General features: G+C 40.9%; 1 protein-coding gene across 2 annotated transcripts in view; it reads right to left on the bottom strand.

Annotated features, from left to right (window-relative positions):
• The window catches only part of AK5 (adenylate kinase 5), a 329025-nt gene that overhangs the window by 156514 nt on the left and 157085 nt on the right, over positions 1 to 15426 (bottom strand). For both annotated transcript variants that reach the window (XM_060202226.1, XM_007534207.3), the window contains exon 7: positions 7560 to 7650. In XM_060202226.1, the coding sequence (XP_060058209.1) occupies positions 7560 to 7650 (91 nt within the window). The remainder of the gene's footprint in view (positions 1 to 7559; positions 7651 to 15426) is intronic.

Here is a 15426-nt window from a genome sequence, read left to right as displayed (position 1 = left end):
TAAAACAGTATCAGAACAGTGTAACAAAATAGATAAACTCCAGAAAACAGTAGAGGGGAGAGAGAATAGAATCAATGAGGCAAAAAACAGAATTAGCAAGATTGAGGGTGAATTAGAGACAACTAAGAAAGAAGTAAGAGATCTCAAAAAGAGATTAAGAAATACTGAAAACAACAACAGAGACATATGGGATGAATTAAAAAGAAATAATATACACATTATGGGCTTACCAGAAGAAGAAAGAGAGGGAGGGGAAGAAAGCATTCTCCAGGACATAAGAGATGAGAACTTCTCTAGTCTAGACAAGATAAAAGACATAAGGGTTCAAGAAGCCCAGAGGATCCCGAACAGAATTACCCCAGACTTAAAGACACCAAGACACAACATATTTAGCTATTCTTATATCTGACACAATAGACTTTAAAATAAATAAAACTTAAAAGATAGGAATGGACATTACTTAATGCTCAGAGTATCAGCCAACCAAAAGTACTGGGAAAGACTGCCTGGAGGTTTTTTTAAATTTATTTTTTTAATTTTTTTTTGTCTTTTTAACAATTGGCTGCCTCTGCTCAGGGTGCACAAGCGAATCAGGAGCCTTCCAAGCTGCAGACCGACTGTTAAGAGTTTTTTACTCTGTTCTATTTTATTGTTACTATTATATATTACACATTCCTCCCCTTCCCCCCACCCCCGCTCCTTTAGGTTGACCAAAATTAACTCTTAGTGTATTTTCTATTGCTAGGTGACTGGGTGTCTTATCAATTGTGAGTAACTTGTTTGACACTTCCTACCTCCTCTATCCACTCTCCCCCCTCTCCCTCCTTCTAGCTAATTAAAAAATAAATAAATAAAATAAAAAACTTTTTCACTGCTCTTTTTTTAAACTGTTTTTTTCTTTTCTCTCTCTTTTTTTCTCATTCTTTCTTCCTTTCTCCTTCTGCTTTCTGAATTTACTGATACTCATTTGTGAATTATTTTGGGGAAGAAATCTGACTCAGAGTGGACTCTCTTTGTGTGTGTCTCTGCTCTACTTCCCTTTCTCCTCTTGCTACCCCTACAATTTACAGTGGTCAGTAGATTTGCATAATTATCTATTCTTGCTATCCTTTTTTTCCTTTCTCTTTCTTTTTCATCTGAATTTGGTTGCTATTTTTTCTTGGACTTGAGACATTGTTTGGCTAACTGGTATTGGTTAAACTGCTTCAGTTGCTATTGTAATTTCTGAGGTTGGTGACTGCATTTGTCACAAAGGTATTTAGTATAGCGTGGCATGTACTCAAAACATGACAACTGAGGAACAACAGAACATAAAAATAAAAAACACATCAATAACAAATTGTTAAACCAAGAACAAACAAAACTGCTACTACAGTGAATGAAGACAAGAGCCCTGAAGAAACTACAGCTCAGTCAGAAGTAACCATAGATAAAAAAGTATGCAAGCAATAATAAACTTATTAATCACAGAAATGAAAACAACTTTGGAGGAAAGGGCTATCAGAATTAGGGAAACAACAGATGAGACCCTCAAGGAAAATACTAGCTACCTCAAAGTAATTAGAGAACTGAAAGCTGAACTAGCTGAACTGAGGAAAGAAGCTGAGGGAAGGGAAAGCAGACTAACAGAAGCAGAAAACAGAATTAGTCAGACACAGGATGAGCTAGAGAAAACTAAGAGGTAAAAGAGCTCAAAAAGAGATTGAGAGACACTGAAAACAACAACAGAGACATATGGGATGACCTCAAAAGAAGTAACATTCGTATTGGCAGAACTCTTTTCCACATACATTTTACAGACATCTTCAATGAAACGAATCCAATTACAAAGAAGACTAAGGAAAGTATAAACCTATCAAATTAAAAAGCTTCTTTCTTAAAAAGCAAAAGAAACCACTACCCAAACCAAGAGACCCCTCACAGAATGGGAGAAGATCTTTACATGACATACATCAGACAAGAGTTTAATAACCAACACATATAAAGAGCTTGCCAAACTCAACAACAAGACAACAAATAACCCCATCCAAAAATGGGGGGAGGACTTGGACAGAATATTCACCACAGAAGAGATCCAAAAGGTCGAGAAACACATGAAAAAATGATCGAAGTCTTTGATTGTCAGAGAAATGCAAATAAAGACAACAATGAGATACCACTTCACTCCTGTGAGAATGTCATACATCAGAAAAGGTAACAGCGGCAAGTGCTGGAGAGGGTGTGGGGTCAAAGGAACCCTCCTACACTGCTGGTGGGAATGTCAACCGGTCCACCCTCTGTGGAGAACAGTCTGGAGAACTCTCAGAAAGCTAGAAATGGACCTACCCTATGATCCTGCAATTCCTCTCCTAGGGATATATCCTAAGGAACCCAACACACCCATCCAAAAAGATCTGTGTACACATATGTTCTTAGCAGCACAATTTGTAATAGCCAAAACCTGGAAGCAACCCAGGTGTCCGACAACAGATGAGTGGCTGAGCAAGTTGTGGTATATATACACAATGGAATACTACTCAGCTATTAACAATAGTGATTTCACCGTTTTCAGCCCACCTTTAATGGAATTTGAAGAAATCTTGTTAAGTGGAATAAATCAGAAACAGAAAGATGAACATGGGATGACCTCACTCACAAGCAGAAGTTGAAAACATATCAGAAGAGAAAACACAAGTAGAACCTGAAGTGGAATTGGTGTATTGCACTAAAGTAAAAGACTCTGGGGTGGGTGGGGGGAAGAGTACAGGTCCTGGAGAAGGATGACTGAGGACCTAGTGGGGGTTGTATTGTTATGTGGAAAACTGCGAAATATTATGCATGTACAAACTATTGTATTTACTCTTGACTGTAAAATATCAATCCCCTAATAAAGAAATTTAAAAAAATGTTAAAAAAGAAAGAAAGTAAGAAATTGCCTCCTGGAGGGGAAGCATCATTATTCTTAGGTAATCACTGTCTCTCTGATTCATGTCATGCCTCAAAAGCTGTTCACCCATCAAAAAAAAATCTATCTTTATTAGCTAGACAGACTTAGAAAGTGAGAGAAAGGGAGATGAGTACCTCTCAGCTCTGGCTCATGGTGTTGGTGACTGAAATTGGGGATTCTGGAGCTAAAGACATGGATATCCTTGCTCTACCACATTGAGCTATTTCCTTACTTATATCTGTCTCTATCTCTTTTTATTTATTTACTATTGGATAGAAACAAAGAGAAATTGAGAGGGAAAGGAGAAGGAAAGAGACAGAGAGACACCAGCAGCCCTGCTTCACCTCTTGTGAAGCTTACCCCCTGCAGGTGGGAACCAGAGGCTTGAACCTGAGTCCTTGTGCATTATAATGTGTGTACTTAAGCAGATGTGTCACTGCCTGCCCTATATCTATCTCTATATATTTACACCCATGTCAACACTGTGTATGCTTTTCATGGTAGTTGAAAGTTAACATGTGTACCTACCACACTGATCCTCCACAAGTCCATGTTTAGCCATCACCACATAATCGACCCCTTTTAACAGATTTCCCCACCCACCTTTCCCATTCCCTTCTGGTAAACACTAATCTGGTCTAAGAGACTAGATGTTTATTTTTGTTTAATTTTTTTAAAAATGGTTTCAGATTGGAACAGAACCCAGCTTTCAGGGGGTTCTCAGGAGAAAGCTAATGGGATGTGAGACTGTGAGTGCAATCATCTATTCAGAGGCTCAGAGGTGCTGAGAGGAAAGACTGAGACCTTGGAAACTTCTGCCAGGGCCAGGAACTGGGTACTCTGCTGAGAGGTCTTAGAGAGAATGAGGACACAGCACCTCTGAGTCCTCCATGGCCCAGCATAGAAGCCATCACAGATGCACTGCTGTGGGAGGAGGCCATCTTGGACAAATGCCACTAAACAGACTCCCAAGTGTGCGTTCTAAAGAAAGAGAAGTTTAATCAGCTTCTCTACTCCACCGTAGTAGCAAACTGACAATATCTAGCAGTCAGATATTTGTTGTTAGAGGTTTAAATAAACATTCTAAACAGTACCTCAGCTTAGACAGCAGAGGTGCGGAAGTACTTCTTCAGAGCAGCCACTGTCTGATTTACACAATCCTGTATGAATCTAGAATGTTCCACCTTTCCCTGCAATGGACCACCTTTTTGCAAATATCACCAGACAGTGAGGCAGGGGAGATGACATCAGTTATCTGTATTCTGTGGGTCAGTCTATAAAGGCAACCATTTTGCCTTTCTTTTCCTTCTGCTTTGCTTTGAAGCAACTCTTAGTCAGTTTCAAATATGATTTAAAAATGACACCTGTCATGAATGTTTTCCCTCATAACCCAGAACTTTTGGTTTATACTCACTGAGGTTATAGCTGAAAAAAAGTCAAAATTGGGGCAAAGATTGGAACATCATTCACTTTGGTGCCCTATTCCAAACTCAATCAGATCCTGCTTTGAGTTCCTCTTCCTCTTCCTCTTCCTCCTCCTCTTCTTCTTCTCCTCCTCCTCCTCCTCCTTCTTCTCCTCTTCCTCCTCCTCTTCTCCTTCTTCTCCTCCTCCTCCTCCTTCTTCTCCTCCTCCTCCTTCTTCTCCTCCTCCTCCTTCTCCTCCTCCTCCTTCTTCTCCTCCTCCTCCTTCTTCTTTCTCTTCTTCTTCTTCTCCTTCTTCTTCCCCTTCTCCTTCTCATTCTTCTTCTTCGTTTTCTTCTTCTTTAAAATTTTGTTATCTTTATTTATTTGCTAGAGACAGTCAGAAATTGAGAGGAAGGGATATACAGAGATGGAAAGAGACAGATACCTACAGCACTGCTTCACCACTTGTGAAGCTTTCCCCCTGCAGGTGGGGACCAGGGGCTTGAACCTGAGTCCTTGTACATTGTAACATGTGTACTTAATCAGGTGCGCCACCACCTGGCCCTTCCTTTCTGTTCTTCTTTCTCAACTTCTGTTTATAAGTGGGATCATCCCATAATCATCTTAGGGAACCAAAGTAAAAATCTCTGGGTGGAGGATGAGGGTGGATGGATGCTCAGCATCACTGGGGGTGGGGTGGGTGGGAAGAGGGGGAGGATGGGATGGGACACAGTCTTTTGGTGGTGGGAATTGTGTTTATGTGCACTCCTATTAACTTGTAGTCATAATATATATGTATATATGTGTGTGTGTATATATATATATCTATATATATATATATATATTTAAAAGGAACATCATTCACATGGAATTTGCCACTGAAACAGTGAGTTGACACAGCATCAGAAGAAAGTGAGAGAGAGAAATAGGTCAAGGGTAGAGCACTGCGAGTACTGCCTGCTTCAGAGATGTGTTCACTCCCCACTAATGTCCAGCTCAAACTTGTAGACAAGAGTGTATAGGAAGAGGTGTCGAGTAAGGGCTCACATCTCACCACAAGCAAAGTTTTAGTTTTAAACCCCAGTACCAAAGAACCAGAAGACCTTCCCTGGAAGGTGGAGCAGGCCTGTGGTGTCACTCCACTGTGTGTTGAGAATAGAAAGAATAATATTTTAAAAAATTAGACTAGAAAACAGTCTATTCAGATCTTTTGCCCACTTTTGTTTGTTTACTTTCTGTCTCCAGGGTTATTGCTGGAGCTCAGTGCCAGCACTATGAATCCACCGCTCCTGGTGGTCATTGTTTCCTTTTTTTTTCCTTCTATTTTACTCAATAGGACAGAGAGAAATGAGAGGGGAGGAGAGAGAGAGAGAACAAGAGAGAAAGGGAGACATTTGCAGACCTGCTTCACCACTTGTAAGGCATACCCCCTGCAGATGAGAGCAGGGGTTTGAACCCACATCCTTGAACAGGTTCTTAAGCATAGTACTATGTGCTTGCTTAACACAGTATGCTATGGCCCGATGTCCTTGCCCCTTTCTAATTTTATTTATTTATTTATTTATTTACATATTTATGACAAAGGTAGGAGGAGAGAGAGAGAAAGAACCAAACATCACTCTGGTACATGTACTGCTGGGATTTAACTCAGGACCTCAGACTTCAGTGTCCAGCACTTTATCCACTGTGCCACCTCCCAGACCACCCCATTTTTTTAAAAAATTGGTTTATGTATTTCTTTTTGTTGTTGAGATGTGTGAGGTCTTTATAGCTATCTGATACATATGAGGCTGTTTTCTAAAGGAGGTATACATATATCCCACAAATATATGAAGAAATACTCCACTTCATGTATCACTGGAGAAATGCGAAGTAAAACAATGAGTCTCACACTTGTGAGACTGACTCACAGCAACAAATTAAGAGATGACAAGTGTGGGTGAGGTTGCGAAGAAAAAGGAATTCTGGTTCATTGTTGGTGGGAGTGCAAACTGGTTCAGGTCCAATGGAAAGTGGTAAGGAGAAGTCTTAAACAAATAAAAATGGAGATAACTTATGTTCCAGTGATCCCATTCCTAGACATATATCTAAAGAACATGAAATCACTAATTTAAAGGGACATAAGCAACCCTCTATTAACCACTACTATTTTTACAATAACCAAAGAGTGGAAGCAGCCTAAATACCCATCAACAAATAATTAGATAAAGAAGCCATGAGACATATATTCAATGGAATACTACTTTGCAATTTAAAAAGTTGGTATCATGTCCTTCATGGTAAACTGGACAAAACTTGAGTTTGCTATGCTTAGTGAAATAAATAAGATGAAAGATAGTTACTGGATGGTTTTGTCCATATGTGAAATATAGACAATGAAAACATATGCACTTACTCTTACAAAAAAATGTAACTAAACTGCAAACTGTCTCAAAGATTTTGTGGGGTTATTATTTGAAGGGTGGAGGCAGAGAATTCCAGTGGTGGGTGCAGTGTGGAACTATAATCTGTAATCTAATGAGCTTGTAAAGCACTAGTAAACAAAGTAAAATAACACAAAAAAAAATATGGGGGAAATTTACTTGGAAGTGGTGATAGTGTGCATTCACAAGGTGCTATTAAAGCAAATACCAATCAAACAACAAAACAAAGCAAAACACTACTAAGAGTATACAAAGAAGAGACAAGAGACCCAGCAGGGCTGCTGTCCAGGACCGCACAGCTGTCAGAGGCCAGGCAGTACAGGAAATGCACAAAGAATGGGGTTAAATTAGATACATTTTGTTTTTCCACTTATAGAAACACGGGTCTTATGCTATACTGTGGTTATCTGCCAATTTACATGTAGAGCGATTAGAAGAAAGGGCCAGATACATAGTGCTTTCCCTCCCTCTCTCCCTTTTTTCTTTCTTCCTTTTTTTGACAGAGACCAAGAGGCAGAGAGACAGAGAGAAACAAAGACACCACAGCACCAAAACTTCCTTTGATGCAGTCTGGGCCATGCTTATACCTGGGCTGTGCACACGGCAAAGCAGAATATTATCCAAGGGAGTTATTTAGCCAGCTCTGCTTTGTGTGCGTGTGTGTGTGTGTGTGTGTGTGTTTTGTAAATAAGAAAACATAAACCTTGGAGGACAGTGTCATCATTAAAATCTCACAGAATTTTGTTGAGCTCCCCCAGCACTGCAGGTCCTAGACATCTGCCAGGGGAATAGACGCAGTGACTTACCTGCTGCAGCCTCTTTGTTTGGAAATAACTTGCTGTCAACTGCCACACTGATGTCATAGAACACCTGGTCCTCGTCTCGATCAGCATCAAACTGGAAGAAATCAAGATAGACAAGTTGAGAACATGACATTACAAAAATTAGTTTATTCCAAATCTGAGTCTGCATCAGACAATTAACAGCAATCAAGCAGGACAATGGAAATTAAACTTTTAAGTCTTTAATCAACTTAGAGGGTTTTTAAAGTCCAAACTTTATACCAAACAATAAAAAGCATTAAGGGATAAACTTACAATCACATGTAGCTACTAAGAGTATAGATTTTTCTGGGAGTCAGGCGGTAGCACAGCAGGCTAAGCGCACGTGGCGCAAAGCGCAAGGACTGGCTTAAGGATCCCGGGTTTGAGCCCCCGGCTCCCCACCTGCAGAGGAGTCGCTTCACAGGCGGTGAAGCAGGTCTGCAGGTGTCTATCTTTCTCTCCCCTTCTCTGTTTTTCCTTCCTCTCTCCATTTCTCTCTGTCCTATTCAACAATGACTACAACAATAAGACAACAAGGGCAACAAAAAGGAAATAAATATTTTTTTAAAAAGTATAGATTTTTCTTAATTCATATGGAAATATATAATTTTACACAATCATAATTTATAAATTATATATACTCCAATTTTAAAAAATTTGATATTTACAATATTTACAATTTGTCTTTATCTCAAGATTTTCTTTTTTTCTTTTTTAGCTTAAAAGCATGGGGGTGGGGGGGAGGTATACCTAGTAGGATGCACTATCACCATATTTGAGGTCCTGTGTATTCAGCTCTGAATCACATGTGGAAAAGTTTCATAGATCATAAGGCAGTGCTGTAGGTCTCTCTCTCTCTCTTCCTGTTTCTCTCTCTCTCTTTCTCTCTCTCTCCCTCCCCTCTATTTTTTCTTACCAGAGTACTGCTCAGCTCTGGCTTGGTGGTACAAGGGGATTCAGCCTGGGATCTCCCAGCCTTATGCATGAAAGTCTGTTTGCATAAGCATTATGCAGTCTCCTCTGCAGTCTCACCCTCCCTTCCCCTCCCCTCTCAATTTTTCTATCAAAAAGAAGAAAAAAAAAATGGGCAGAGAACACAGTGTGTTTGTTATGTAGGCACCAAGTCCCAGAGATTACCCTGGTGGCAAACAACAAAGCAAAACAGGCTGGCAAGACAGTTCACTAGGCTGGCACAATTGTTTTGTCATGTGCATGTCCCAGATATTTGACATTCTGCCCCCGCCCCACATTCCACAAAGAGAAATTCTAGTGCTGTTTTTCTTTTTTTTTATCTCTCCCCCACCAGGGTTATCAGGGTTTGGTGCAAGCACTACCAATGAATCTATTTTTACCAGTGACCACATTTTCCTTTTTTTTTTCTTTCTTTTATTTGATAGGGCAGAGAGAAATTGAGAGGGGAAGTGGGGACAGAGGGAGAAAGAAAGATACCTACAGACCTGCTTCACCCCTCTTGAAGCTTCCCTCCTACAGGTGGGTTATTGGTGGCTCAAACCTGGGTCCTCGAGTATGGCCATGTGTGTGCTTAGCCAGGCGCACCACCACCCTGCTCCCCTGTTGTTTGTTTCCCTGCTTCTATCTGAAAAGGTCAGTCTGGAATAGTGATGTTCCAGTGATGACAAACACCCCCACGCCCCCATATATATACATGCGGGTACACATACACAACACAACACACACACACACACACACACACACACACACACACACACACACATATAACCTATGAAACTATGTAATTCTAAAACAACAGGGATAAAGGTTTTAGAAATTTTGTTAAAAAATAGAAAAAAAATGAAGGAGCCCCCAAACCAAATTTTGGTTACTGTTAGATATCTTACTCTATGTATAAGACAGGGGAAATAGCATAATTGTTAGGAAAATAAGACTCTCAGGCCTGAGGCTCTGAAGTCCGAGGTTCAGTTCCTCATACTACCATAAGCCAGAGCTGAGTGGAAGTATGTTATATATATCTATTATCTATCTATCTCTCTATCTATTATATATATATGTGTTGTATATATTATATACAGATACTGATGTATCTGTATATAATACATATATAATATATATAAAACATAATATACACATTATTTTAATATAACAAAAAAATCACAGGTTTAAGATTCCATTTCTTTGTTAAAACTTTTTTCTTTATTGGGGAATTAATGGCTTACAGTCAATAGTATAATACAGTAATTGGTACATGTGTAACAATTCTCAGTTTTTCACACAACACTCTAGCCCCTCACCTACATTCTCCTCCACCATTATGTTCCAGGACCTGAACACTCCCCACCTCCACCCCAGCTCGAGTCTGAATTCCATGACTCAGCAGAAATGCCACAGGGGCAGTGTAAGAGAACAGCCTTCATGCAGGTAGATGTAAGGCAGCTCCAGGGCTTCCAAGAGGTGTGCAACAAAAAGTTTTAGCCAGTCTGGGCATTGGCAGGCCCTGGGAAGAGCCTCTGCTGAGAAGTGGGGGTGGGAAGGCTAGGCTGGCTGAACACCATGACTCAGCAGAATGGAATACTACTCAGCTATTAAGAATGATGCATTCACCTTTTTCACCCCATCTTGGATGGAACTTGAAGTTATCATATTAAGTGAGATAAGCCAGAAAGGTAAGAATGAAGATGAGATGATTCCACTAATAGACATAAATTGTAAAACAAGAAGAGAAGAGAAAACACAACGCAGAACTTGGACTAGATTTGGTGTATTGCACCAAAGAGTCCATTTCTTACATGGCTGAATAGTCTTTCTCTCTCTCTCTCTCTCTCTTTTCTTTTTTACCAGAGAATTGCTCAGCTGGTGGTGCAAGGGGGGGGGAAGCGCTGAACCTGAGACTTCAGAGCCTCAGGCATGAGTTTCTTTGCATAACTATTATGCTATCTACCCCTGTGTTGGGAAATTGTGCAGATGTGGTTGAACATTGGCAGGGCCCACAAACCACCATATTTCCATGCAAGTATTATTATTTACATACCAATCTTCTGCTTTGTCTTAGAAATGACTAAAGGTCTCCCCACCACGTTATCCCCTCAGGGTATTGCTAATTCCCGCCAGTTAAAACCATTGCAACAGTTGCTAAGGATGCTTCCACCTTCCCAGCATGCCTTTTGCCTCTTTCCACCCCCTTTCCTAGCCATCTCCGACTTGCCACTTCTGGTTTTATCCTATGAAGCCACTTCTGTTTCTGGTTTCTCTCTCTTCCTCGCTCTCCTCTTTTCTCTCCCACTTCCCGACCTGGAGAAGGGCTGCCATGCAGAGCAGGAGGTAGCCATTGTGGTTTGGTGCCATGTGGCCTAACCCGCTGTGCTCACACCCAATGCTGGGACACTCCAGTGTGAATAAAGGATTGTATTACCACGCCGCCACGAGTTCCTGGATCCATCTCTCCTGCCCCCCGATGCTAGCCCAGCACTCCCTGCCCTGAATAGTATTTCTTTGTGTGTATGTGTGAATGTGTACACACACACACACACACACACACACACACACACACACACACACACACTCGACACCTCTTAACATTCACCTATGGGCACTTAGCTTTTTTCCATATCTTTGGCTATTGTAAATAATACTGTAATGGATATGGGGGGGGTTATTAAACATTTTTTGTCTTGTTTTCTCTTTACCAGAGTAATGCTCAGCTCTAGCCTATGGTAGTATGGGGGATTTGAACTTTTGTTGTTGCTTTAATGACACATTTTGAATTAGTTGGTGTTTTTCTGTTTTTTTTTTTTTAAATCACATTCCAACTGTTTTTGTATTGTTGTAATTATTGTTTTTATTGATGTAGTTGTTGTTGGATAGGACAGAGAGAAATGGAGAGGAGGGGAAGAAAGAGAGGGGGAGAGAAAGATAGACATCTGCAGACCTGCTTCACCTGTGAAGAGACTCCCCTGCAGGTGGGGAGCTGGGGGCTTGAACTGGGATCCTTATGCATGTCTTTGCACTTTGCACCACCTGTGCTTAACCCTCTGCGCTACCGCCCGACTCCCGTTTTTCTGGTTTTTGAACACATAGCCAGGGTGGAATAGCTGGATTAGACAATAGTTCTAGTTTTAGCTTTTTGAGGAGTTTCCACACTCTTTTCCAAAGTGGCTGTGCCAGCCTACATTTCCAGTCACAGTTGTGACTGTTCTCTTTGCTCCACATCCTCTCCAAATCTGACTACTTGTTATTTTGATGACAGCCTTTCTAACAGCTGTGAAATGATACCTCACTGTGTTTTTTATTTGCGTTTACCTAGTAATTAGTGATGCTGAACAAGTTCTCTCTTTGTTTTTAAAATCACTTTTACTGGGGCAGTTAATGGTTTCCAGTGCACTTACTGACACATAGGTACAGTAATGAACAAGCTTTCAATTGCCTGTTGATCATCTGTATATCTTTTTTGAGAAATGTCAATTCAGATCCTCTGTCCATTTTTTTTGTTAATGCAATGCCAGCAAATAAACCCAGGACTTCATGCTTTCTCAGTCCAGCTGAGCTATTTCCCTCAACCAACCAGGAGACAGATGAAGATAGAGCAAACAAGACAGTGAGGGTAGGGGTGAAGAGAGAAAAGGAGAGGCAGCAGAAGTGCTGCCTCACCACCTATGGAATTCCCTTGGCTAACCCAAGGATGAGAAGGAACCGGAGACCTCACCAGGTAAGGTAGAACTGTACCCACTGAACCATCTCTCAGGCCCACTGAGCCTGTTCTAAGAATTGATTTAAGGTTTTGGGTATCTGATATGCAATTAAAATACATCTTAACCGTATTCTCTATTAATTCTAACACTGGTGTCACCTCTGAGTTGGTTTCTGTTGATTTTTATTCCATCATACGGAATTTCCTTACATACCTGGTAACTTACTATTTTTTTTTTTCCACAGAGCACCGATCAGCTCTGGCTTATGGACTGAACCTGGGACTTTGGAGCCTTAGTCATGAGAGACTCTTTGCATAACCATTATGGTATCTACCTCTGCCAACCTGTTAACTTTTTATTGGATGCCAGGCATTGCCAGTTCCATCTTGTTGGATGCTAGGTATTTTTGTTTTCCTAAAAATATTCTTGAGTTTTGCTTGGGAATTCAGTTTAGTTAGTTGGAAATAATTCCATCCATTTAGGTGAGGGGTGAGAAATGTCTGACCCATGGACTGTATATTATTTGGTTTGGTTCTACCAAGACTATGGCAGGTTGGACCCCAAATTCAGTATATCTAGAAGCTTTTTTTAAAAAAAATTTCTTTATTGGGGAATTAATGTTTTATATTTGGCAGTAACTACAATAGCTTGTACATGCATAACATTTCCCAGTTTTCCATATAACAATACAACCCCCACTAGATCCTCTGTCATCCTTCTTGGATCTGTATTCTCCCCATCTAGAAGCTTTTTTTTACATCTTTATTAAGTGCCAGTTTTCTAAGCTGATAATTTTGTGTGACCAGAGTGTGATATATTAAATATCCAAATGGTTTTTGGCAGAAAAAAGGCTCCCCACCTTTGACTTATGTTGCTTTTAATATTTCTTATACTAGATGAGAGCAGTGTTCAGGACTAGTTATTATCCATTGCTGAGGCAAGACACTTCTCAGTACTCAGTTCCTTGTGAATTAAGAGGGTTTCCAATTTGGCTAGTACAGGCAGGTGTCATTTCAGGCCAGGTGTGAGCACGAGGTAGGGCTCCTGCTAATCCTTCTGGGTGGTTTCCTCATATGCACCACTGGTCTGTCCTCTAATGCCTACTGGAGGAAGACTCCCTGCTGATTTCCAGCCTTCTCTCTCTTGGTCTATATCAATTCTCTGATCCACTGTCCTCTGAACTCCAGTTACCTAGGTGTCTCTGTCCCCTCTGGTCCTGGAGTCTGTGGCTTTCCAGAAGCCTTTTTCCTGCCACATGGCAGCCTGGAGACTCCCAGCAGGAGGCTGGGATGTTCTAAGGCTCACTTCATTTCTTTTTCTCTCAAGGAATAGCTTGATTGCTTCACAGTCTGGAAATTGTTTAATTCTTTTGTTTATATTTCATTTCATGTGGAAGGGAAATTCGTTGTCTTGTTTTATTACCTATATTTATTGGATAGAGACAGTCAGAAATTGAGAGGGAAGGGGGAGGCAGAGAGACAAGAGAGACACTTGCAGCCCTGCTTCACCACTTGAAAAGCTTTCCCCCTGCATGTGGGGTCCGGGGGCTTGAACCTGGATCTTTGTGCATTGTAATGTGGGCTCAACCAGGTATGTCACCACCCTGACCCATTGTCTTATTTTAATCCTAATTATCATCTTACAGATGTTTAAGAAGATTTAAGTTACTTGTTCCTTCACATTTTCCCATTATAGCTAGCTAGCTAACCCTTCCCTCCCCCTCCCCCTCCCTTCCTTCTTCCTCTTCTCCTCTCCCCTCCTTTCCCTTCCCCTTTCCCATTTACAGCACTTCTGTATGAGGCTTTAAAATGCTTTCACACTATGTCCCATTAGCTCAAGGGAAAGTTGAGGCAGACAGTCTTCCCAGTTTTACAGGTGAGGACATAACTACTTAGAGATATTATGGCTTTTTAAAGTCAAAAAAGCCAATAAGCACAGGAAGTAGGACATGAACTTAGGATGACTGACATCTTCCATACACAGTCAGGTTACATATAATCATCACAGTAAGACAAGATAGCCCTTCTGCTTAAGTCTTACCACAAGTTTTTCATCTAAAAGCAAGGAGAGAAAAGCAGGTGGTGGTTAGGGCAAATACCACATAACCCTGCAGACATAAGTAGTGTCATCCAAATGCATTGCTGCCAACATTCATATATTCATCAATAATAATAATATCACTTTATTTTTCTTTAAAAAATTATCTAACTATACATGAGAGGTATTACTCACTGAAGGAGGCTTTGCTTTTACTTTTAAATTTTTAAAATTTATTTATAAAATAAAAATATCAACAAGACCATAGAGGTACTCCAAGAGGGGTACAAGTCCACACAATTTCTACCACCCCCCTCCTTTGAAAGCTTTCCTATTCTTTACCCCTATGGAAGCATGGACCCAGGATCATTATGGGGTGCAGAAGGTGGAAGGTCTGTCTTCTGTAATTGCTTTCCTGCTGAACATGGGTGTTGGCAGGTCGACCTATATCCCCAGCCCGTCTCTCTCTTTCCCTAGTGGGGCAGGGTTCTGGAGAGGTAGGGTTCCAGGACACAATGGTGAGGTCGTCTGCCCAGGGAAGTCAGGTTGTACTTTTTTGGGGGGGGTTACTCTGAGGGTTGGGGGCAGCACTGTCATTTTAAAAAATACATTATTTATTTTGAATAGAGACAAAACAATTGAGAAAGAAGGAAGGGAGAGATAGAGGAGAGGAACACTACTATTTTGCAGCACTATTTTACTGCTCCTGAAATTCCCCCTCCCACTCCGCAGATGGGGACTTGGGGCTGGAACCCAGGTCCTCGCACACTATAATATATGTGCTCAACCAGTTTTTATCACCATTCGTCCACATTTTCTTTGAGGAGTTAAATTCCGCCACTTCCTGACTATGTTGCCCAGCTCCTGGGAGTGTTAGCAGAAGTCATATTCTAAGTCTCAAGATTCAGCACAGCATCTGAAACTAGAATTGTCAAAAGCATCAAAGGCTCTGTAGGTTTGTTCTCCTTGGGTCTGGATGGAATTGACTACCTTTGCACTGTGGTGGGGCTATTGAAGTCCAGCCCTTAGGCCTAAAGATATGGTCCATGATTGTTCAATGATTTGTTTGGCTTCGTATATTGACTCTCTTTTCAGTCACCAGGTTCCAGATGCCATCAGGATGCTGGCCAGGCTTCCCTGGATTGAGG

The sequence above is a fragment of the Erinaceus europaeus genome, chromosome 11 (assembly GCF_950295315.1).
Source record: "Erinaceus europaeus chromosome 11, mEriEur2.1, whole genome shotgun sequence".
In the NCBI taxonomy this organism is placed as follows: Eukaryota; Metazoa; Chordata; class Mammalia; order Eulipotyphla; family Erinaceidae; genus Erinaceus; species Erinaceus europaeus.
This window is presented reverse-complemented; position numbering and strand designations above follow the sequence as displayed.